We start from the raw sequence: 25,028 nt of genomic DNA on the forward strand, positions 1-25,028 counted from the left end.
CAAGACTAGAGGAAGGATGTAGGGGTAAAGGAATCAGAAGATTCAAGAACCCGCAAGCTCAGTCCTGGGGAAGTAGGTACATGATGGGGCCTTCTTCCAAAGAATGGCTGGGGAAACTAGACAGGCGTGTATGGCAGGTGGCTGAGATCCAAGCTGGTTCTAATCCCCGCCACATCTCCACAGGGCCAAAGATCATGAGAGCTTGGATGTGACTGCGAGAGAAGACTTAATAGGACAGCTGAAGAGGAGCTAGGAGCCGCCCGACCCCTGACCATGGGGGCAACAGACAGGAAAGAGCCTAGGACCTATTGCGGGTCCTGACAAGGAAAAAAGGCCCTCCTTGGGCAACTGTGGGGACTGCAAAATGGCAAAGCATGCTACCAGTTTAAAGGAGCAGGGAAACAGCAGCGTGGCAGAAAGAATGGGCGCAGGGCAGGGGTTGGTTTTCTCAGGGTCGAGGTGTAGGTCTGCCTTCCTTTAGAAAAGGCGTGGTGGTGAGGCCTCCGTGGGGGTCCTCCCCGCCCTCCTCCCTTCCGTGGCCCCGCGAAGCAATGAAGGAAGAAAGTGAGAGGGCCATCCACCCCAGAACCTCCGGGGCAGTCGGGCCTTAGGCCGCCTCTCTCCTCGCAGCCTGCTGTCCTGAGAGCCCCTGGCCCACCCGCCTCCAATTAGGATGGTGGACGGAAGTGGGGACAGGGAGGCGGACAGACACTGAGCAGCCTGGGGGTTCTCACACACCGAGGGGCGGTTGATATCCATCCGCCGCTGTCAGCCGCACACCTTTCCTCCCCGCCGCCCCCGACCTCTGGATCCCAGCCCCCACCGCCAACCGTCCCCCGGTCCCATAGATTGCAGTGCCAGCAACGAGGGGGTGGTCGCCTGCGGAGGTCTGCAGAGGCGGGCTGCCGTGAGCCCGCCCCCCTTAGGCTCGGGCTCCTCCTGGCCCCGCCCCCTCTGGGTCGGAACTAGGGTGGGCCGGGGAGGGGGCGTCGAGCTTGTTCGCGCCGTATCCCTCCGCCCCCCTTCCCGACACCCTCGCCGCGAGCGTTTCGTGCCGCATCCTGCGCAGCCCCTGCCCAGTTTGGTGCAGCAGCGCGGGGGGCGGGACGCCTCTTTGCGATTCTGGCCGCACGCAAGGCGGTGGGAATCCGAGTGAAGAGCTCCGAGAGGAGGGGGAGGCCGACGACTTGCACCTTGAGCCTGTGAGGGCAAGTGGGGGTGTCGTGGGGGGAGGCGGGGGACCCCCACTGTCGCCTGGCTTACAGGCTGCCCGGACCCCAGACCCTGACAGCCTGGCAAGGAGGAGGCGACCCTGTCGTAGCTGGTCCCTGAGAGAGGTGCGCAACGCCGCGGGACCCCTGGCGAGGAGAGGCGGCGACTGGCCTGGGTCCGGTCCGGGGCAGGGGGCTGGCAGGAGAGGCTCCCTCGGATCCTCTGGAGGCGAACTGCGCCCGCCACTCCGCGGCCAGCTTTCCAGGCGCCCTCGACCCGCCGTCGACGGTGTCTGTGCGGGCAGAGAGCTGTGGCGGCGGCCGGGGCGGGGGAAGGCTGCTGCGGAAGAAATGGCGGAGCGGGAGCTTGGGTGGGGGGCACCCAGGGAGGCCGCTGGGGCTGGCGGGGGATGCGTCGGAGCTCTGTGCCCAGTTGGCGGGAGCGGGTGGCCGGTGGTGTCGGCTACTTCGGTCCCTGATTCTGGAAAAGGGCCTGTTGGGCCCCGCGCCTGGGTGCTGTCCCTTCCCACAGGCGCCTTTTTGATGCCAAAGTCGTCTCTCTGCGTGTTAGCTCTGGCGATTTCATCCCGTAGGGTGCATCCATACAGGAAAGGCTTGAGAAAAAGGAAGAGCAGGACAATGGCCTGGATTTCTGGAGGTGTGTGGGACTGGGGGGGGGGCGGGGATGGGCATCAGCCATGAGTGAAGACCCAAAAGGGGTGGGGTGACTGCGACCACAACAGGTCAGGCAACCAGGAGTACCTTCTAAAATTCCCCCTTTGTATTAGCTCTAAGCACTTCCCTTTCCTTCCTCCCTCACCTCCGCCCAGAATTCCAGGCAGGAAAAGATGGGCTAGGAGGTGAGGGTGAGACGCAAGTCATAATTACAGGTGCCACTGCACAACCTGTTTTCTAGAATATGCGGGAACCCTTCCCCCAATTTATGCTGCGCAAGTCAGTGGGATGTGGTGCACCTAGTGGTGAATCTTTAGAATTGGAGAAAGGGGCAATGTGAAGAGTGTGACGTCAAGAGAAGATGTCGATGCCTGGAACTCTGAAATAGACCTTATGTAAAATGAGAATATTCTACCAAGAGGACTCTAAATGTTTGAAAAACAAATAATATGTGGACTACCATCCTTGGTGTTTAAGCATCCACCCAGTGCCCAGGTGCTACCACGGTCTCCTGACCCTCTTGCTTTTTCATCTGTTTGCCCATAGGCCTGCTTTAAAGCTGCTCACTTCTGCAAGGAAGGGAAGGAGGAGGAGACTGGCTCAAATCTCTGGAGGTTTGTGTGAAGGACAAAAATTCTGGGGATAGTTGCAGAGTAAGATCATAGCAGGTATCTTTGATCCACTTGGGTGTGTTTGATCCATCTGTCCTACTCTGCCAGAATTGCACACTGCCACAGCATCCCTTGTCCATTTCCTGCAGGAGATATTAGGAACATTGGGGTAGGTGTGGATTGGATTGTGAATGCGAGGAGAAGACCCGGAAGCAGAGACCATGAGATAGGAAAAATTAGACAAATTAGGTCTTTAAAGAGACATTTTTATTTGGGGTTCAGTGTGTCTGTCAACCAAGCATCAGACTTCATTTTCTCCTGTATGTTTACTTCCTCATAGGACAGCCTGCTCTCTGCTATAGGGCTTAATACGACTGGAACAAAGCAAGGAGGGAGAAATTTCACTGTGCAGGTTGGTATGAGAGTGGGTACAAATTTTGGTGGGGAAGTGGTGATCAACATTGGTCCAGGAGCGATAGGGTCTAGTCTAGGGGTTCTTCAGACTTTCCCACTTTCCCACTAACCTCACACCTGTTTTGTAGCAGGCAAAGTAACATGGCAACTCTGGGGAGTAATGTGTGAGGTAAAATGAGGGTGACAGACTTTCTGATAGTTCAGTTGTCCCACTAAGCATTCAAGGTTCAGGTTCTGTGAATCTCTGCATGGGGTGATGCAGTTGGAAGCGATTTAAAGCACCGTATCATTCTCTTTCCGTAGATCCGCTTCCAGTGGCAGCTCTGGTGGAGTTGGAATTGCTGCTGATCACCACCCTCAACAGGTCTGCACCCACCATCTCCCAGCTTGGTTGTGCCTCTTCTGCACTTTGTGACACTGACTGAGGCTAGGCTTCGGAAGGAGGTTGATTACTGGACTGGTGGTTGACTCTAACATTTGTTTCCAACTATACCACTTGAATCACTGAAAGATCACAGTGTGAAGATAGATCTTAGGTAGAGGCTGAGACCGGGTTGGTGTTACTCGACTGGGCTTCCTCTGTAACTCATACCATGACTGGGGCTGAGATTGAACCTGCTGCCCAAGCAAAGCCTGAAAAGAAGGCTGGAGAAGAGGTTGGGGGTGGGGCTGAAAGAGAGAATGAAGTCCCGTTGGTGGTCAGACCCAAGGTTAGGACCCAGGCACAAGTAATGCCTGGGGCAAGGCCCAAAACCGAGGCAAAGTCTATGCCTGGGGCAAGGCCCAAAACTGAATCCCAGGCTGTGGCTGGGGCAAGGCCCAAAACTGAGTCCCAGGCAGTGGCTGGGGCAAGGCCCAAAACGGAGTCCCAGGCAAATGCTGGGGCAAGGCCCAAAACCGAGTCCCAGGCAAATGCTGGGGCAAGGCCCAAAGCTGAAGCGAGGGCAATAGGGGGAGCACGTCCTAAGACTGAGGCCAAGGCAATCCCTGGGGCAAGGCCCAAGGATGAAGCCCAAGCTTGGGCCCAGACTGAGTTTGGGGCTGAGGCAATGTCACAAACAGAAGGTTTGACCCAGACCAATGCTGTAACTTGGCCACTGGTCAGTACTGAATCTGGGTCAGTTGCTAAACCTATGGCCTTGCCTGTGGATAGGGAGCTGGTCAGTGTGGACACTGAGACATTTCCTGTCCCCCAGGTTCAGACAGGAATTCAGCCCTGGTTTGGATCAGGGGAGGAAGCTAATATGGGGTCTTGGTGCTATCCCAGACCCCGGGCCAGAGAGGAGGCCTCTAATGAATCTGGATTCTGGTCAGCAGATGAGACCTCTACAATGTCTTCTTTCTGGGCTGGAGAAGAGGCCAGTATCAGATCATGGCCCAGGGAAGAGGCCAATACCAGGTCCAGACACAGGGCTAAACATCAGCCTAACCCCAGGTCCAGGCCCAGATCCAAGCAAGATCCCTATATTGATTCTTGGTCTGGGTCTGAAGAGGAGTCTGGCAATCCATTTTGCTTGTGGACTGGAGAAAACACCAATAACTTGTACAGGCCCAGAGTTAAGGATGAGGCAAATAGGTCCAAGCTCCGGACAAAGAGAGAGGACTTTTTTGAGTCTGAGTCTGAAGATGAGTACTATAAAGAGTCCTGGTTTTTGCCTGGAGAAGAGGCCAATAATAGATTCAGGACCAGAGACAAGGAAGAGCCTAATACTATCTTGAAGCCCAGGGCCCAGAAAGATGTTACTAACAGTGGTAGGGTCAAACAAGAACCCAGGTTTGAAGAGGAAGTCATTATTGGGTCCTGGTTCTGGGCAGAGAAGGAGGCGGGTATGGAGGCTGGGGCTTCTGCCATCTGTGAATCCACACCAGGGGCCGAGGAGGGGGCCATTGGTGGATCCTTGTTCTGGACTGAGGAAAAGTCTAGTTTGGGGGCTGTGGCCAGAGAAGAGCCCAGACCAGAGTCTGAAGAAGAGGCCATATTTGGGTCCTGGTTCTGGGATAGAGATGAGGCCTGCTTTGACCTAAATCCCAGTCCTGTGTACAGGGCCAATTCCAGATTCAGAGATTCAGCTGAGGAGGAACTTAAGGCATCATCCAGGCCCCAAACCTGGGAAGAGGTCACTGTTGAATTCAAACCTGGCTTTTGTCATGGGGTTGGCTTCCCATCCCCAAGTTCCTTTAGAATTCCTGAAGAAGCAGCATCTGTATTCTCTGAAATGTTTGAGGGAAAGCCCAAGAATGCAGAATTTACCCCAGAAGGAGAAGACCAGGAATCTTTGCTTCAGTCTGAACAGGTTGAATCTGAATTCCCATTTCAGTATGATCCATCCTACAGGTCAGTCAGGGAGATTCGGGAGCATCTTAAGGCAAGGGAGAGTGCAGAGGCTGAGAGTTGGTCCTGCAGCTGCATACAGTGTGAGCTTAAAATTGGTACTGAAGAGTTTGAAGAACTCCTCCTATTAATGGACAAAATCCGAGATCCTTTTATTCATGAAATATCTAAAATCGCAATGGGTATGAGAAGTGCTTCTCAATTTACCCGAGATTTCATTCGGGATTCAGGTGTTGTCTCACTTATTGAAACCCTGCTCAATTATCCTTCCTCTCGAGTTAGGACAAGTTTTTTGGAAAATATGATTCACATGGCTCCACCTTATCCAAATCTCAACATGATTGAGACATTCATATGTCAAGTGTGTGAGGAAACCCTTGCTCATAGTGTGGGTTCCCCTGAGCAGCTGCTTGGATTAAGGATGCTTAGACATCTCACAATGACTACTGACTACCACACACTGGTTGCCAATTATATGTCTGGATTTCTTTCCTTATTAACCACAGGCAATGCAAGAACAAAGTTCCACGTTCTGAAAATGCTGTTGAATTTGTCTGAAAATGCTATTGTGGCAAAAAAACTATTCAGTGCCAAAGCTCTGTCAATATTTGTGGGTCTCTTTAACATAGAAGAGACAAATGATAATATTCAAATTGTTATTAAGATGTTTCAGAATATCAGTAATATTATAAAAAATGGAACTATGTCCTTAATTGATGATGATTTCAATCTTGAGCCGCTTATTTCTGCATTCCATGAATTTGAGAAGCTTGCTAAGGAACTGCAAGTCCAAATAGACAATCAAAATGATCCTGAGGTGGGACAACAAAGTTAATATGAATAACCACCTGCCTTTGATCAGCCTTATGTTCCCAAAGAGCCCTGAGTAGTGCTTTGGTTTTCAAAGTCTGGTTTTATGTTGTAAGTTATATTTTAATGCTGATGTTAACTTTGTCCAATTCTTGATTTGAGCTGGATCATTTTGTGGCCAAATGAATATTAGAGCTGAAAACATATTTGTTGATACTTGTCTTGCTGTCCAGATTGCAATATTTTCAGTATTGAGCTTCTGATAAACTAAGTCACCTGTGTACGCTACCCTGCTATCTGTTGTTTAAACATGTGGTTCTCTATTCAAGTCTGTGTTTTCAATAAAGGTCTATGTGGAAATTGGCAGAAGTGATCCTTCAATTTGAAACCGGGTACAGATACATTTTGCACATTTACAAATAGAGATATTAGTATGACAAACACCTTTATTGAAAAATCCCATATCTGGAGTTTAAGGAGAGATTTCTGCAGGCTGTGGTATTTAAGAAATGTTTCAACAAAGAAGGACCAACTTAAACTGGTCACTAAAGTGTAGGCTAAGACAGACCATTAAGTCATTCTTCAAAGTGAGCTATGGTGATGTGAAGAAAATTGATTAGAAAAGTGCTGCTGTCTCAGCAGCATGGTTTTACCCTTTCTGTCTGAATGAGGTAAAATTTAGTGAAGGATGCAGCTGGAATGAGGCAAGCTTGAAAAGCTAAGTCAGCGAGATCTGCACATTTTTCAACTAATACTGTTGTTGCTCCAGTGCCACCTAAAGAGTGAAAGAGTAGAACAGCACACAAAAGGAGTCAGGAATAAGATTTCTTTCGTGATGATCCTCATCCAAAGAAAGTAGTAAGGAAATACCATGCAGCATTTGAAAATAATCTATTGGGAGGCACCTGGGTGGCTCAGTGGGTTAAAGCCTCTGCCTTCGGCTCAGGTCATAGTCTCAGGGTCCTGGGATCAAGCCTCGAATCAGGCTCTCTGCTCAGTGGGGAGCCTGCTTCCTGCCTGCCTCTCTGGCTACTTGTAATCTGTCTAGCAAATAAATAAACAAATAAAATCTTAAAAAATAAAAGTTATTGGCATGTAATGACACTGATGATTTTATGTCTAGTGAAACAGAAGAGTGATTATGGAAAATTAGATTCCATTTTAAAATCTTGTGTGGAAATAGATTTTTAGACATGGTGAAAATGTTATTTCTGTTTTGTCTGAGAATGCTCATTTTTAAAAGTAAAATTATAATTTGTAATTTAGAAATTACGTGAAAGATTTTTTCAACATGAGGAACTAAGAATATGAAGAATGGTTGAAGGAGATGTGCATACGTACACAATGTAATAATATAAACAAAATATATGTATATTAAATTTCACACAGAAAATTAATGTTAGGATGTAATTTCTGGGTTAAAGACAAAACTAGCTGATATTTTAAGGACAACCCATTGTAACCATTGATGTTATCTGTCCACTGAACATAAATCATTTCCATATCTGTTAGACAAAATATCTACAAGTTAAAATCATCTTCTCAGTGTTGAAAACTTCCTCAATAGAAAGTGAAGCCCACCACTACACTGGAATAATATCCAGTAACCCATGCTGTCCTTAGCCAAGATTTGTATAATTTCTTCTGACTCTGGTATTCAAGGTTTATGGAAGCACGGCAAAGTGGCAGTTTTGCTTGCCTTCAGAAACCACAAACATTAACAGGGATGGTCCTGGTAGTGGGCATTGGAATTTAAATGCTTGTTTTGCTTATCAATATTTTTCAAGGTCGATTGTTGTCTGTGTGTGTGTTAATATGTTGCCCGAGTGTCATACAGAATAATAAAAATCAGTTCGTTTCCAAACTCCTCATCAAATATTCCTCACCAGCCCTGTGCTCCTAACAGAGCAGGGCCCAGGTCTAACTCTAGTGCTGGAAGCTCTGGCTCCAAATCCAGCCTTCCTTCAGCTCTCTATCTTCACCAGGGACCAAAGCTTCAGATTCTTCTAGCAAGCATCTCCACTTCAGGGGCAGAAGATTCTGCCTTCCATGCTGCAGGGCTGCAGCAGGCAAGCTGACTGCATGGTCACGTGAGGCTGGTGGTGGCTCACGTGACCACGCTCTCTCCTGGGCAAACAGAGGTGTGCAGCACGGAAAAGGGGCGGGAAGGACATACACTTGACGAATGAGACACTGCTGTGGGAGGAGTGGTAATGCGTTGTGGTAGGTGGGTGTTTGTCTCCGCATGCTGAGCTAACCTGGAAAGGAATGTCTTGGGCCATCAGAATTAACAGCATTTGTTGGTAGAGGGCAGAGCCCCTCGGCCTATTGCCAGCGTCTTAGCCGGGGTCAGTCTTTTTCCTGAGATCTCAAGAGGCAGGCAGTGATCCTGAGGGAGGCAGACGTGGAGAGAAGCAGCGGTTGCTGTTGGAGGAAGTGGGTGCAAGGCCGGGAAATGGCATCTGTGGGAGTTGGTGGCTGAGACTAGGTGTGGGTGCAGGGAGTGCCCCCGATCCTCCTCTCTGCTCTGTCCTTCCTTTTGAACATCCCTGCCCCACTCCCAGCCTCCCTTCCCAGCTCTGTGTGACACTGTTTCTATTTGTGGGTGTGGGAGGTGGACATGGAGGAAATAGGCTTCAGGGGAGCCTAGAGAGAGAAAATAGTGAAGTGACAATTCCTGAACTCCTGAGGCACTGGATCTGGAAAGCGGTTGTGAGAATAGTGCAGGTGCCTAGGGCAGGCTGCCCCAAAATGTTTCATTTTGGTATGTGGATTATTTGGAGCTGAAAATAGTTAAGGCGCAAAAGACTCCAGAGGAAACTTTGACCTCCCTAATTGCCTAAAAATAATTTAGGCTGTGAACCCACTCCAGGAAGAGAGCTACTACCATAGATAACTTTAGTATGATATGAACCAGGGGTGGTTTACAGGGAGGAATTTAGCAAAAGTATCTGTTAAAGTTCCTTTCTATGTCCCATGTTTCCTAATGGTCCCACTAACATTTGTTTACGAAACATTCATTCTTTCCTTTTGAATTGCTTTCCTTCCCTTTGAAGTCCCAAATCGCTAACCTTTCTCTTAGTTAGGTATGACAGATTGACTCATTTTGGCTGACCGTCTTGGGAATCTCATGTATATGTGGGTTCCCTATATATATGAAGTTATATTTTAATTTCTCCTGTTAATCAGTCTTGTCAATTTAATTCCTACTCCAGCTGGAAGAATCTTAAAAGGTAGAGGAAAAATTTTTCTCAACAATAGGAATTATACGGTCAATTTCCTTCTGTCACCTAGTTGACACTCACTCTCTACTGTCTATATGTCTTCCAGATACTGGGAATGGCTAAGACCAGATCAAAATTGGGAGATGGTGGGGGAAAAGGAGACAGGTTACATCTGCCTTATATTCCGAAATTCCAGCTTCCAAAAGATCAAAGAGTAGAATGAACCCCAGTCTGAGAAGCTCTAGGGAAGAGGGGGGAACAGACTCAGGAGAAGGAAACCTAGAAGCTTCAGGCCCTTTACATGGAATTTCTCATTGGGATACCACCAAGTTCTTCAGCTCCCAAGAGGATCCTTGAATCTTAGCCCCAGGCAGCAGCTCCTTCCCCTGTAGGAGTACAACAGTTGATACTGGATCTGAGGTTCCCTCCCCTACCACCCACCCCTGTCCTGGGCCTCAGAGGAGGTTCTTTCTGGGAACCACTAACAGAAACCATTTTATGGATGGTCTCACATGTTTCTCTCTGTAGACACTTTGTTCTTTTCCTTGTGATTTGTTCTCTGCTCATTTCTTAGGGCTTGTTCCTTTGGTCTCATCCTGGGGCTTGTTCTTTGGTCTCATCCTGGTTTTCAGCCCTTAATAAATCCTTGACATCTTTCTAACTGAATGCCCCCACCATGCATCACTGGATACCAATGCAGTTTAGGAAGGTATTGCCAGGAAAAATGAGTTTTCCCAAGCCCTCTCATATCCTTATTTTTATACTCAGTATAGAGTTGAAACCATACCATAATAATACTTGAGGCCCTCCTGTTTACATTTAAAAGCTAGGACTAAGCAGTGAGCACATGGGGTAAAATTACAGAGATTGAGGCCTAGGATTACCTCCTCTTCTCTTATTTCTTGCCTGCTTTGTTACTATCCTCTTAGCCCCCACTTTCCAGAATTCTGGTAATGTAAGTATTGGGTCCAACGTTCAGATTATAGTCTTTCTTCTCTCTCTCTCTCTCTTTCTATATATATATATATATATATATATATGCATGCACCCACACATATTTGAATATATTTTATATTTATGAATTTATAAATATATACTATATTAATTAAATATAAATATAAATATTATATATATATTTATAAATATGTAAATTCACCATACCCATTTATATATATAAATATATATATATGCAAAAATGTACATGTATATATGTAAATATATTTCTATATAAATATATTTATATATTTACACCTATATAATATAATATAATATAAAATATATTTATATACAAATAAAGATTTTATTTATTTATTTGAGAGAGAGCAAGTGAGAGCACGAGCAGAGAGGAGAGGCAGAGTGGAGTGACAGAAGCAGACTCCCCCTGCCCCGAGCAGGGAGCTCAATGTGGGGTTTGATCCCAGGACCCTGGGATCATGACCTGAGCTGAAGGCAGACGCTTAACTGACCCTTTTGATAGACCCCTAGATAGGTTCAGGATGTGGGCTGGTCACAAGTAGGACCAACCGTGTGACTAGAGTTGGAACTTTAGGTGAGCTGGAATTGTCGGTGGGGCGGGGGCTGGATTTTGGGTTCAATCATGTGGCCAATGATTTAATGGATAATGTCTATAAACAAAACCCCAGTGAAAACTCAGGACTCTGTGGGGGTTTCTGATTGGTAAAAACATTGATATCCAGGGATGTTGATGTGGCATGAATCCATGGGAAGAGGGTTTGTGACTATAAGACCATTCCAGACCTTATTCTATGTGTATCCTTTATAATAAAACTAGAATTCTAAATATAGAACTTTTAGTCAGTTCTGTGAGTTGGTCTGTAAATTATCAAACCCGAGGAGGTCATGGGAAACCCTGAATTTATAACTGGTCACTCAGAAGTATGAGCGACCCCCATGACTTGTAACTGGCATCTGATCTGAAATGGGGCAGTATTTGGGGAGATTGGGATTGCACCCTTGGAATCTGATGCTAAGTCCAGGTAGTTGGTGCCAAAAAACTGATGTCAGAACAATGATGTCACGTGTCCCTATTTTTAGCAGCCATCCATAGATTAGTATAGGTCTCTAATCCAGTGTATCATACATAAACAAGTTAAAATGAGGGAGACAGAGGCCACCAGTATATTATGGGTGAAAAAAGTAGCATGTGTTTTTGTGGCAAGCACCTGCAATTTAAATCATTTTTATTTTTTTTAAATTCTTTTTTTTTTAAGATTTTATTTGTTTGACAGACAGAGATCACAAGTAGGCAAAGAGGCAGGCAGGGAGAGAGGAGGGAGCAGGCTCGCCACTGAGCAGAGAGCTCGACGCGGGGCTCGATCCCAGGACCCTGGGATCATGACCTGAGTCGAAGGCAGAGGCTTTAACCCACTGAGCCACTTAGGAGCCCCTTAAATCATTTTTAAAGTTCTCTTTAATTTCTATATATATTTTTTTCTCATTAGAGCTCCCTCTACCTAGAATTCCTGTTGGGAATACTGCATTTATATTTGAGGTACTTCACATTGTGGCCTGGCTAGATACCTCTAAGTCCCACGCACAACCTGAAGCAGATAAGTAGCCAATTAACACCTGTGGATTTTTTCAATCTCAGCCAAAGGGCAGGGTAAGTGTGGTAGGTGTGTGTGTGTGTGTGTGTGTGTGTGTGTGTGTGTCTCCCCAAGTATGAGGGTGATTATCTCTGTTCTGAACACTCCTTGGGTATGACTTGTTGGGGCCAGGATCATCCCTCAGTTTCTTCCTAGGGTGTGGTTGAAATAGAAACCTCATCACTCATATGGCCCTTTTGTTTCTGTACCTTTTCTAGATAAATATTATGGGCCCATTCAGATGTTACTGGACTTAAAATGTTGCTGCCTGGGGATAAAATTAGAGTAGACTAGTCATCAGTCCAGTCATGAATGAAAGAAAGGTAACTTTTAACAATATGGCTGGACTATTATCACTCACTGACCCTCTACTCTGCCCTGTTTTAAAACAGCAACCTTGAATGAAAGCTATAAAATATTCAAGGCCCTGCCCCCTTTCATACAATTCTACCTTTCTATCTCCATCTCCCAATACATTCTCCCAAATCAGAGCCAGGACTAGAATGAGATAAGGACACATTTTAAAGAGGCACTCACTGTCGGATGCCTCACCCTAGTCCAGGCCCTTCTCCACTTTGCCCACACTTAAGCCATATTAGGCTAACTGCTTTTGCCCAACCCAAATACACTTTGCACTTTACTACTTCTGTGCCTTTCCCCACACTGTTCCGTTAATCTTCAGTGCTCTTGCAGCCCTTTCTGTGCCTATGGGAAACATAATCATCCTTTTAGGCTCAGTCTCAAATGCTAGGGTTTGAAGTCTTTCTGATACCTTCACCCTTACTCTTTGTACATTGGTAAGAAGTAATTCCTCCATCCTTTGTACTTATATAGTATTTTGTTTGGCCCTATTTTAGCATTTGTTTCTTTATACCATGTCCTGGAGTCTTTTTTATGAGTAAGATAGAACTAGTATAGAAGGATGGGTAGATAGAAGAAGAAATTTGGACACTTGAAGTATGAATCAAACCTCTGTCTGACCACAATGCTTGAACATTTTACTACATACAATAGTAATTATTGTTAGTATTAAGATTTATTGGGTGCTTTACATGAACCAGATACTCTTCTAAGGGTTCTAAATGTATTAACTTTTTAATCTTCAAAACACTTAGGGAGTAGGTGCTGTTGTTGCCTCTATTCTACAAATGAGGAAGCTGAGGCACAGACTGGTTAAGGAACTTGCCCGAGGTCACTGAACTGATTAGCAGAGGTGCTGAGATTCAAACCTTAGTAGTTGGAATCTAGAGCTGGTATGTGTTACCATTATGCTCCATCTATATCCCTCTAGTGCTAATATTCACTAAAAGCTGCCAACATCATCATCACTATCTTAATTAATCATCAGATTTTGTTTCTTATAGTCTGTAACAAAGTACTTTATTCATTATAAAGAAACTTAAACCTGAGTGTTATTAGACCTCTTGTCTTTAGCTTCTTCTTTTCTGTGTATCAGCCTACTCCAGCTTTTCCTTCCTTTTCCATTTAATGGTCCATCATGGTCCATAATTTTTACTACTCTCCTACCTCATCCTCTAGTGCCTGGCCTCGCTGCCCTGGCAAAATTTCAGCTCTTGATAAATCCCAAATATTCACCTCTTCTTATACCTGTGTTGCTTAGTGCAGTGCACCTGGGGAAAGTTAACCAATTTTTTCTGACTATTGAGACTATCACTTTATCTTTCTTGACCTCAGTACAGTCCCTTGAATTGAAAGCAGATAATCTCTAATATCTACAGTATGGATATTTCATGGGTGCATTTTCACACAGTGATTTTCTGAACTGAAACTGAGCTCAAGCACTTAATGTGCTTCTGAGCCCCTTAGATAAGTAAAGGCTTGGGTTTTCTGCCTAAGGCTTTCCTTTCAGTATTGAACAGAAGCCAGTCACAGTTGTCAGACCTCTAGCAATCATTAGGCAAGGTGTTCAGAATTTACAGTTTTCCTTTCATGTGCAAACATGAGTTTCTGATGCTGGTTTTAAGAGGTAGGTGCTCACTGACAGACAAAAGTCAGGAACTATTGCTCACTGAAGAGTTGTTTTGTGCCTGAGCATACATGCTATTTAGGATTGTTCTATTCTCATATAACAAGGATCTCAACAAAAACAAACCTAATAAGGAAATTAATATCTACAGATTGGAAGTCCTGAGGCAGAGCAACCATGACGGTTGTTTGATTCAGCTAAGGACTCCACTTTTTTCCATCTCTTTCATTCACATCATCAACTTCTGTCCCAAAGGTAGAGACTTGAGAGCTCAACAGTTCCAGATGTCAAGCAACTTCCTGAGGAAGAAAAGGTGACAAGCTTTCCTGATGGCCTTTTCTTATATGTGAGGGCACTTTCTTCAGAAGTCCTGCAGTCTCCTCCTAATGCCTCATTGAGTAATGCCATCCCCCTTCCTGGACCAGAAGGTAACAAAGGGATAGATTGCCCTAGAGTAAGCCAACTCACCCCTGGAACTGGGATCAGCCTCCCTGTGCTACATGACTACAAGGAGGAGGGAGGTGTACTTATGCAAAAATGACATTGTTTTAGAAAGGGGCTATGGTAAGCAATGCAGTATACAAAGTACTGAGGTTACAGTGACAAAGAGCACAGTGGCAGTATCTTATCAATTATGACCACTAAAAGCAACCATGGAGTTCTCATCTATTCTTTCCTACTTTTCCTAGCCCACCTCATAATATGACTGGATCACAATTTTAAAAGGAACTAGAAAGACCTGATACATACATATATTTCAGAATATCAGATACTTCCTAATTTAGTGTGTACCAGAATCCTGTGAAGTAGTTATAAACAACCTCATAAAAACATTAAGTACCTTTCCCAAAGTGACACAAATAGTAAATGGTAGTCTCTATTCAAGTTTTGGACTGCCTCGCTCCAAAATCTGGCCAAGTCCCAAAGCACTTTAAAAAGTGCTTCCAAGACTCAGGAACTGGCCATTCTGGTCTAAGCAAGCGCTTAGTAGTACAGAGCACTGCCTCTTGGTGAGAGTGGTGGTGACAGAGGTGGCTTTTTTTCCCTCCCAGGGTTAAGTCACAGTTACTCAGACCTCACCACCAAGAACTTTGGTTCTGGAAGTCTAAACTCTAATCTGCACTCCAGGTTATGAACTTAGGGGCTGAGATGTCAGGTTCAGGGAGCCATATAAATATTCTATACCCGGGAGGGAAAAGAGCCAATACTTATGGAACAGCTCAGTTTTCAAAAGCAACTTTATTCCCAGATCGAATACATAGTTAAAAGGAAGAGGATAAAAGCTATGTTCACTCGTCTTTAGCTACCCCATTGAAATCCATATGCCAGACTTCCAGGTTGATTTAGGACATGAAAAGAGCTTGAAAGTCATTGCTCCTGTACTTATTTTTTTTAAGATTTTACTTATTTATTTGACATAGATCACAAGTAGGCAGAGAGGCAACAGAGAGAGAGGAAGGGAAGCAGGCTCCCCACTGAGCAGAAAGACCGATGTGGGACTTGATCCCAGGACCCTGGGATCATGACCTGAGCCGAAGGCAGAGGCTTTAACCCACTGAGCCACCCAGGTGCCCCTGCTCCAGTACTTCTAAACAGGAAAAAAAAAGTGAACAGACTGAGAATCAATGACTTATCTTAGACCCATCAAAGAACTGAGATTGCAGGACAAATAATCACCCCAAATTCTGGAGACAAGATGAATCTGGAGAGGCACAACCTAACTCTCCTTACATAGAGCAGAAACTTCTAGAAACATAAACATGTGAGAACACTTTAATGGTAATTTTGACAAATTGCTAGAGACTGAATATGGAATAGTTTGAGAGTGGGAAACCCGTGGGGGTGCTGAAGACTTGGATTTAGCAGGCTTTACTTCTAGGAAGTCCAGCAGGTTCTCACAAGTGAACATCCCAGAAAGATCCCCTCATGGCTATGGAAGGGGAAAATACACTCTTGTGAATACATCATGAATCATCTCCGTGATAAAGGCCTACTCTCCAGTGAAAAAGCCTTTCCCTGAGCCTTATCTCAGCTGAGGAAAAGGTATTCCTCCTCATCCAGCTCACTCTAGCTTTCCATTCTCACATAAGAGAGAGAGAAGCTAAGAAACACTTGTGAAGGTCATAGCCTAGGGACACAGGCCCACAAAACACTGGAATTTAATCATAAGATTATAGAACATTTCCTCTCCTCCACACATTATCACATTGATAACAAGCCTCCAGTGTTCTAACAGTAGAGTAGAGCTAAAAGAGCTGCAAGAAGTAGACTCTGCAAGGAGTAATTAGGGAAGCCCAGAGTTTTGAGGGGAGATAAAAACAAGGACACTAGAGGAATTTGAAGACCATAGCACTTACAGCTACAGCAAACATCATCCACAGCCCAACTGCTAACCTGCTTAACTTAAAACTTCTCACTAAAGGTCCGCTTATCTTAGGTCCTATCAATGGATTATATCCAGCTTTCAACACAAAATTAAAAGGCATGCTAAAAGGCAAGAAAAAACACGGTTTGAGGATACAAAGCAAGCATCAGAACTAGACTCACAAGTATAATGCAGATTTTCGGAATATCAGATAGGAAATTTAAAATAAGTATGCTTAATATGTTAACAGCTTTGATGGATAAACTAGACAAGTGTATATGGCAGTGGCTGAGATCCAAGCTGGTTCTAATCCCCGCCACATCTCCACAGGGCCAAAGATCATGAGAGCTTGGATGTGACTGCGAGAGAAGACTTAATAGGACAGCTGAAGAGGAGCTAGGAGCCGCCCGACCCCTGACCATGGGGGCAACAGACAGGAAAGAGCCTAGGACCTATTGCGGGTCCTGACAAGGAAAAAAGGCCCTCCTTGGGCAACTGTGGGGACTGCAAAATGGCAAAGCATGCTACCAGTTTAAAGGAGCAGGGAAACAGCAGCGTGGCAGAAAGAATGGGCGCAGGGCAGGGGTTGGTTTTCTCAGGGTCGAGGTGTAGGTCTGCCTTCCTTTAGAAAAGGCGTGGTGGTGAGGCCTCCGTGGGGGTCCTCCCCGCCCTCCTCCCTTCCGTGGCCCCGCGAAGCAATGAAGGAAGAAAGTGAGAGGGCCATCCACCCCAGAACCTCCGGGGCAGTCGGGCCTTAGGCCGCCTCTCTCCTCGCAGCCTGCTGTCCTGAGAGCCCCTGGCCCACCCGCCTCCAATTAGGATGGTGGACGGAAGTGGGGACAGGGAGGCGGACAGACACTGAGCAGCCTGGGGGTTCTCACACACCGAGGGGCGGTTGATATCCATCCGCTGCTGTCAGCCGCACACCTTCCCTCCCCGCCGCCCCCGACCTCTGGATCCCAGCCCCCACCGCCAATCGTCCCCCGGTCCCATAGATTGCAGTGCCAGCAACGAGGGGGTGGTCGCCTGCGGAGGTCTGCAGAGGCGGGCTGCCGTGAGCCCGCCCCCTTAGGCTCGGGCTCCTCCTGGCCCCGCCCCCTCTGGGTCGGAACTAGGGTGGGCCGGGGAGGGGGCGTCGAGCTTGTTCGCGCCGTATCCCTCCGCCCCCCTTCCCGACACCCTCGCCGCGAGCGTTTCGTGCCGCATCCTGCGCAGCCCCTGCCTAGTTTGGTGCAGCAGCGCGGGGGGCGGGACGCCTCTTTGCGATTCTGGCTGCACGCAAGGCGGTGGGAATCCGAGTGAAGAGCTCCGAGAGGAGGGTAGGCCGACGACTTGCACCTTGAGCCTGTGAGGGCAAGTGGGGGTGTCGTGGGGGGAGGCGGGGGACCCCCACTGTCGCCTGGCTTACAGGCTGCCCGGACCCCAGACCCTGACAGCCTGGCAAGGAGGAGGCGACCCTGTCGTAGCTGGTCCCTGAGAGAGGTGCGCAACGCCGCGGGACCCCTGGCGAGGAGAGGCGGCGACTGGCCTGGGTCCGGTCCGGGGCACGGGGGCTGGCCGGAGAGGCTCCCTCGGATCATTTGGAGGCGAACTGCGCCCGCCACTCCGCGGCCAGCTTTCCAGGCGCCCTCGACCCGCCGTCGACGGTGTCTGTGTGGGCAGAGAGCTGTGGCTGCGGGGGCGGTTGGGCTCTGCTGCGGAAGAAATGGCGGAGCGGGAGCTAGGGTGTGGAGTGCCCAGGAAGCCTGCGGGGGCGGGTGCGGGGGCGGGGTGGGTGCGTCGGAGCTCTGTGCCCAGCTGGCGCGAGCGGGCGGCAGGTGGCGTCGCTGCTTCGGTCCCTGATTCTGGAAAAGGGCCTGTTGGGCCCCGCGCCCTGGGTGCTGTCCCTTCCCATAGGCGCCTGGTTGATGCCAAATGCTTTCTGTGTGGTGGGTCTGACGCATTTAGCAAAAGAGCGCTTGAGTGGGTAGGTTATGAAGACATCAAAATGAAGTGTTTATCTACTTCATAATATTGCCTTCCATATTTATATCTTGCACCTAAGTAAACGCAAGGAAATGACCCGGTGAAGAGTAGATCACCTTTCACAGGAAGGGTCCGTGTAAAGAAATAGTGTAGTATTAATACACCTTTCTCCTTCAGTATCCTTTTTCTCAACATCGCAGCCCCCTTTAATATGTTGAGGTGTGGGAATGGTGGGTCAAAATAGAGGGGAATATTTTCTGAAGGGTCATTGTAGACCCTATGAATGTTTAAACTTATTTCCTGATTCTTCAAAGGTGATGTTAGGACCTGAACTCTGGGTATCTGTCTGTTAACCTGGTATTTTCCTGGCAGTGTCAATATATTCTCTTGATGTTTTGGTGAGTGCTCATCGTCCTTTTTGCAGAACGGGCTCTTCTCCAGCTAAGGACTGTTCTTTGGTGGGAAGGGTAGAAGTTCCTGAGGACCCCTACTGTGTAGGCTGGCTGGCATAGGTGGCAATGAGGTAGGGTCTTTGTATGCATGGGGAAAGGGTAGGGGCATGCAAAGATGGTATTGAAATAATAGTCATTAATATTTTTACTGAGTGCCTTCTAAATACAGTTGCCTACATTACACTGTCCACTTTTCCATCTTATAATTTGTCCCGGGAAAGAGGTGTGGTTTCTTCTGGGAAAATGACAGGATTAAAAACTGGGAGGAAGTATAATTAGAAAAGCTGCAGGTCTTGGGGGAATGGATGCAGAAACATCTGGTAGGAGCAGACAGGTGGGAGACATTTAACATGGCCTCAAATAAACAAAAGTATGTGTTATAACTCTTGTGATGGGTGTTGGGATAGCTTAATCTCCTGTTTTCTCTCTTTTGCTTTTTATTTATTCTTAAGTTTATTTCTTTATAGGTTCCTGTAGAAAGCTGTAGGTAGTTTTTCACTTTGAATTAAGCAAGAGGACGAAAACTATTCATTTGGGTCCAAGGTGAGTGTGAGCATGAGCAGCCCTATTTATTGGGGATAGAAATGGGCTACTGGCAAGTAGGTGAGACCAGATCATATCTTGGAGCCATTGTCTTCCAACTCTCCAGACACTTCTATCCTCACATTTGTATAGGAAATGGGGATAAATTAAGCCAGCATTGTGCCTAGAGGGTAATTGATAGATGATCAGGAAATGGGGTGGGAAGCCATGAGGACAAAGGAGGCCAGAAACATTATATAACCAAAGTTCTAGATTTGAAAAGGCATATATTGGGTTTAGAATTCAGAACACATGTCTGTCTACCAAATACTCAAAATTCCAGGGCTCCTGTATTTTTGTCCGTAGGTCTGCCTGTGTATTGGCTATAGGACTTTTCATTCCTAGAAGTAATGAAGGGGGAACAAATTGCACTAGATGAGTATAGGTTGGTGTGAGGCCTACCTTGGTAGACCTGTAGACTATAGTGGTGTATACCAAAGGAGCTGGATGTTTTTTAGCCTTTCTCACTTTCAGCAAGCTTTTCCATCATCTGCTCCTATGTGATAGAGAGAGAAGAGTGTGTTAGTGCTTGGGCAGTACATTGTTGGGCATTAGTGGGAGTGTGGAAGGGATAAAATAAGGTAACAGAGTTTTCTACTATTCTACTTCTGTCATGTAATCCATCTCTATTTTCATGTCTTGTGTGGCTGTCTGCATGGAGAAACACAGTTGGAAGAGACTTAAAGCTCATTTTCTTCTTCCACCTCCGGTCCATCTGCAGTGGTGGCTATAGTGACCTTGGAGTGACAAATCATCACCTTCAACAGGTCTGTACTCAGAAACCATCATCTTCACTCAGGCTGAATTCCTCTGCTTGTCTCTGTATCACTGACAGAAGCTATGTGTTTTGGAAGGGGACTGTGTGACTATTGAGCTAATGAATAACTCTTGCTACAAAGTTTACGTCTGACCCAGTGAAAGAGTGTTAAGGCATTGACCTGGGACACATTGAGAACCAAGACCAAGATTTTATAGGGCTATCTATATAACTGGTCTTCAACCATGACTGGGGCTAAGAATGAGAGTAGAAACAAAGCCAAAACTCAAAAAAGGGCTGGTGTACAAGCTGAAGCGAAGAGGGAGTCTACTGGCATAGTCAGAGCTATAGTCAAGACCCAGGACAAAGCAACAGCCAAGGCAGGGTCTCAAGCTGATGCAGCAACAACGATGATGAATGCAAGGTCTAAGAACAGGATTGTTACTGAGATAAAGGAAAGAGCCCTGGCAGATTTCAGTCTCAAAGCTGAAGACGGGGCCACTAGAGTATCTGGGATGTCTTCTGTGTCTGAGGTTAATGCTGAGTCCAGGTCCACATATAAAGATAAGGCTGGTATTGATACCTGGTTTTGGGCTGGGGAAGAGGCCAATGTTGGTTCCTGGTTTTGGAATGGAGAAGAGACGAGTAATTGTTCTAGTGCTAAGGATGAAGGTAAAGCTGGTATAGGTCCCCCAACCTGTGCTGAAAAGTTAGAACCTGTGGCTGGGGCCAGCTATAAACCTAGGCCAGGGACTGAGGAGGAGGAGGAAGAAAATGTTATTGGGAACTGGTTTTGGGATGGAGATGAAACCAGTTTTGATCCTAATCCTAGACCTGTGAGCAGGATAGTTAGGCCCCAGCCTGTGGATGAAATTAATGAAAAAAATAGGCCCAAGGACTGGTCTGAGGTAACTATCTGGCCCAAAGCTCCTGCAGTAACTCCAGCAGTGTTAGGCTTTAGATCCCAAGTCCCATTTGAGACAAAGCCTCCTTCATATATTGTCCTGGCCTCAGCTGAGGAAAATACCCCTTCTTTGCCTGTGGAAACAACATGCCCATCTAGGAGCACTACTTCATGCTCACAGCCTGTCCCTGAGTACCCATTTGGTTCTGGCCCTTGCATCCAGACTATAGAGGAGATTAGACGCCAAATCAGAATCAGGGAAGTGAATGGGATTAAGCCTTTTGCTTGCCCTTGCAAAATGGAATGCTACATGGATTCTAAGGAATTTGAAAAACTTGTTACCTTACTTAAGTCAACTACTGATCCTCTTATTCATAAAATAGCTCAAATTGCAATGGGGATCATTAATGTTCATCCCTTTGCCCAAGAGTTTATTAATGAGGTGGGTGTAGTGACGCTTATTGAAAGCTTGCTCAGTTTTCCTTCCTCTGAAATAAGAAAGAAGGCCGTAATTACTCTGAATCCTCCTTCTGGGGATGAGAGACAACGCAAGATTGAATTACATGTTAAGCATATGTGTAAGGAAACCATGTCTTTTCCCTTGAACTCACCCGGACAGCAATCTGGATTAAAGATACTAGGACAACTGACGGCTGATTCTAACCATCACCACATTGTTGCCAATTGCTTTGCAGAGCTTTTCCATTTGCTATCCTTGGGAAATCGTAAAACCAGAAATCTTGTTTTAAAAGTACTTTTGAATATGTCTGAAAATCCAGCTGCAGCCAGAGATATGATCAATACAAAGGCCTTAGCAGCATTAAAACTCATCTTTAACCAGAAAGAGGCAAAAGCCAATCTCGTTAGTGCTGTGGCCATATTTATTAACATAAAGGAGCATATCAGAAAGGGTTCAGTTGTAGTTGTCGATCACATGAGTTACAATACACTGATGGCCATTTTCCGTGAAGTTAAAGTAATTATTGAAAGAATGTAAAATGAGCCAGAAATAAAAGTGAATGCTTTGAACAATCTAATAGGCTGTGTATTCCTAAAGAGCCTTACATAATGTTTTGAATGTTACCAGTGTGTACATTATAAAATCACATCTTTAACATGACATTACCTGCGACAGTCTCTAGGTTTGTGCTAGACCATTTTTGAAATATCAAATGAGTATTGCATTGTAAGCTGAAAACATCTGTTGATTTTAATCTTGTGTAGATGGGCAACTTTTTAACATTTTACTTAAGATAGTGAACCAGTTCATCTTAAGTAGGGTAAACTTGTTCATTATTATTTGCTTGGATCTATTTCTAATGGCAAAAAAAAAAGAAAATGTCATTGAAATTTGTAATTGCAGAAATAAAGCATATGCACACAAAAAGATAATAGCACTCACATATATCCATAAATATACAGACGAATTGCTGAATGTGCTCTCAACATGTAAAGAAGGCAGGAGTTGCTGTAGGCTGTTTAATGTAAGAGGAATTAGTGTTTTCCCCTTATTCAGCCTTTATCAGATAACTCATGGTAGGAATTACAACTGCTGGTGTAAACTGAAGAGAATGTGTGAAAATACTAGGTTATATGCTTTGAGATTTTTCAGTAGTTATGAAACTAAAACAAGATCATACTGTAAATTATTTGTAACTTTCTCCCCCCTGACTATATATTTTGGGCATCTTTCCATATCAATAAATGTGCTTCTATAACATATTTTTTAATCACTTAATGTTTCTTCTGTGTGAACAATTAGTGCATAGTGCCCTAATATTTCATTGCATGTCCCTCTTTTTTTAAAGAATTATTTTATTTTTGATACGGAGAGAGAACGAGCTCACAAGCAGGGGGAATGACAGGCAGAGGGAGAGAGAGACACCGGCTCCCCACTGAGCAGGGAGCCCGATGTGGGACCCGATCCCAGGACCCTGGGATCATGACCTGAGTTGAAGGCGGACACTTAACCGACTGAGCCACCCAAGTGCACCATGCATGTTCCTCTTAATAATATGCACACATTTAGTTTTTTGGAAAAACAAGAGTAGTATTCTGCAACTTGCCTCATCTTTATAATTATCTTTCCAACTTAGTATTATGCAGATCTACCACAAGCTTTTTTTTAATAGCTTTATTGATATACAATTGACATACATTAATCCTTATATATTTAAAGTATATAATTTGGGAGCACCTGGGTGACTCATTTGGTTAAGCCTCCAGCTCTTGATTTCAGCTCAGGTCATGATCTCAGGATTGGTGAGGTTGAGCCCTGCATCAGACTCTGCACTGAGTGTGGAGCCTGTTTAAGATTCTCTCTCCTCCTTTCTCTGCCCCTCCCTGCTCATGCTCTCTGTCTCTACATTAAAAAGAAATCTTTACAGTATACCATTTAATACATTTTGATGTATGTATACATAGGTGAAACTATCACCACAGTCAAGATACTGAACATACCCATCATGACCCCCAGAGTTTCTTCATACCCCTTTTTATCCCTACCACATTTCCCTATGTCTCCCTGTCTCCAGGCAACCACTAATCTGTTTTTTGACAATATACAATTGTTTTCATTTTCTGAAATTTTTATATAAATGGAGCCATACAGTATATATTTAGGGGAGTGGGTCAGGGGTGTGTGGCTTCTTTCACTCGGCATAATTATTTGAGACCCATCCATGTTGTTATGTTTATCAGTAGTTCATTGCTTTTTTATTTCCAAGTAGTCTCTATGATTATATCACAGTTCATCCATTGACCTGTGATGGAGATTTGGGGTGTTTCCAGATTTGGGCTATTACAAATAAAGGCTGCTATGAGCATTTGTATACAACTGTTTCTGTGGACATGTGCTTTGCTTTTCTCTTGGGTAAATACTTAGGAGTGGAATGCCTAGAGCATATGGTAGGTACATTTAACTTTTACATTTTCCAAAGTGGTTGTACTATTTTACATTCCTGCAGCAGTATGTGAGAATTCTGATTTCTTCAGATGCTTTTTAATACTTCATATGGTCGGTCTTCTTAATTTTAGCTGTATCTCATTGTAGTTGTTTTTAAATTTAAGTATGGTTGATATACAATGATGTATTAGTTTTAGGTATATAACATAGTGATTCAACATTTATATGTGTTACAAAGTGATCACCATGATAAGTCTAGCTACCATCTGTCACCATATGAAGTGGTTACATTATTAGCTCTATTCTCTGTGTTGTGCATTATATCCTTGTGTCTTAATTTATAACTGAAAGTTGGTACCATTTAATCCCCTTTCCCTATTTTGCCAATTCCCTTCCTACCCCCTTCCCTCTGGCAACCACCAGATTATTCTCTGTATCTATGAGCCTGTTAATGTTTTTGCTCATTTGTTTTTTAGGTTCACATATAAATGATACCATATAGTATTTCACTTTTTCTGTCTGAATTATTTCACTTAACAAAATACTCTCTCTGTCCATCCATGTTGTCACGAATGGCGAGATTTCATTCTTTTGTATGACTGAGTAAAATATGACTGAGTAAAATAATCCATTGTATGTATACCATATCTTTATTCATCTATCAATGGACACTTAGGTTGCTTTCATATCATGGCTACTGTAAATAATGCTGCAATGAACACAGAAGTGTATATATCTTTTTGAGTTACTGTTGTCATTTTCCTCAGATAAATACCCAAAAGAGGAATTGCTGGATTGAATGATAATTCTATTTTCAATTTTTTGAAAAACCTCTATACTGTTTTCCATAGTGGCTGCACCATTTTATATCCCCATCAGCAGTGCAACAGGGTTCCCTTTTCTCCACATCTTCACCAATATGTGTTATTTCTTTTTGATACTAGGCATTCTGACTGGTGTAAACTGATGTTGTGGTTTTTTAAAAAATTTTATTTTTTTAGTGTTCTAAGATTCATTGTTTATGCACCATACCCAGTGCTCCATGCAATACATGCCCTCCTTAATACCCACCACCAGGCTCACCTAACCCCCCCACCCTCCTCCCCTCCAAAACCCTTAGTTTGTTTCCCAGATTCTGCAGTCTCTCATGGTATGTCTCCCACTCTAATGCTGTGGTTTTGATTTGCATTGCCCCAAAGAACAGTAATGTTGAGCAACTTCTCATGTT

At 45.1% G+C, this 25,028-nt stretch overlaps 2 protein-coding genes across 12 annotated transcripts; both read left to right on the forward strand.

Moving 5' to 3' along the window:
• The first annotated feature begins 1,096 nt into the window (after nt 1-1,096).
• On the forward strand, nt 1,097-6,419 carry GPRASP2 (G protein-coupled receptor associated sorting protein 2). Of its 7 annotated transcripts, XM_032849870.1 has the most exons (6): nt 1,149-1,202; nt 1,282-1,337; nt 1,805-1,869; nt 2,433-2,500; nt 2,838-2,909; nt 3,215-6,419. In XM_032849870.1, the coding sequence occupies exon 6, from the start codon at nt 3,505-3,507 to the stop codon at nt 6,076-6,078; it is 2,574 nt and encodes an 857-aa protein (XP_032705761.1). In that variant the 5' UTR covers nt 1,149-1,202; nt 1,282-1,337; nt 1,805-1,869; nt 2,433-2,500; nt 2,838-2,909; nt 3,215-3,504; the 3' UTR covers nt 6,079-6,419. The 7 variants fall into 7 exon arrangements, with proteins under 7 accessions (XP_032705760.1, XP_032705762.1, XP_032705759.1 ...); XM_032849869.1 differs by lacking the exon at nt 1,282-1,337 and having other exon boundaries at nt 1,097-1,202; XM_032849868.1 differs by lacking the exon at nt 1,282-1,337 and having other exon boundaries at nt 1,113-1,202; nt 1,783-1,869.
• On the forward strand, nt 1,099-22,617 carry LOC116862540 (protein BHLHb9-like). 5 transcript variants are annotated; one of them, XM_032849877.1, is made up of 4 exons: nt 1,099-1,202; nt 18,625-18,723; nt 19,105-19,195; nt 19,904-22,617. In XM_032849877.1, the coding sequence occupies exon 4, from the start codon at nt 20,237-20,239 to the stop codon at nt 21,890-21,892; it is 1,656 nt and encodes a 551-aa protein (XP_032705768.1). In that variant the 5' UTR covers nt 1,099-1,202; nt 18,625-18,723; nt 19,105-19,195; nt 19,904-20,236; the 3' UTR covers nt 21,893-22,617. The 5 variants fall into 5 exon arrangements, with proteins under 5 accessions (XP_032705768.1, XP_032705767.1, XP_032705763.1 ...); XM_032849876.1 differs by having other exon boundaries at nt 19,120-19,195; nt 19,896-22,617; XM_032849872.1 differs by having other exon boundaries at nt 19,120-19,195.
• The last annotated feature ends 2,411 nt before the right edge of the window (nt 22,618-25,028 follow it).

Source organism: Lontra canadensis, unplaced genomic scaffold, assembly GCF_010015895.1.
Source record: "Lontra canadensis isolate GAN:19392208 unplaced genomic scaffold, GSC_riverotter_1.0 scaffold255, whole genome shotgun sequence".
Lineage (NCBI taxonomy): Eukaryota > Metazoa > Chordata > Mammalia > Carnivora > Mustelidae > Lontra > Lontra canadensis.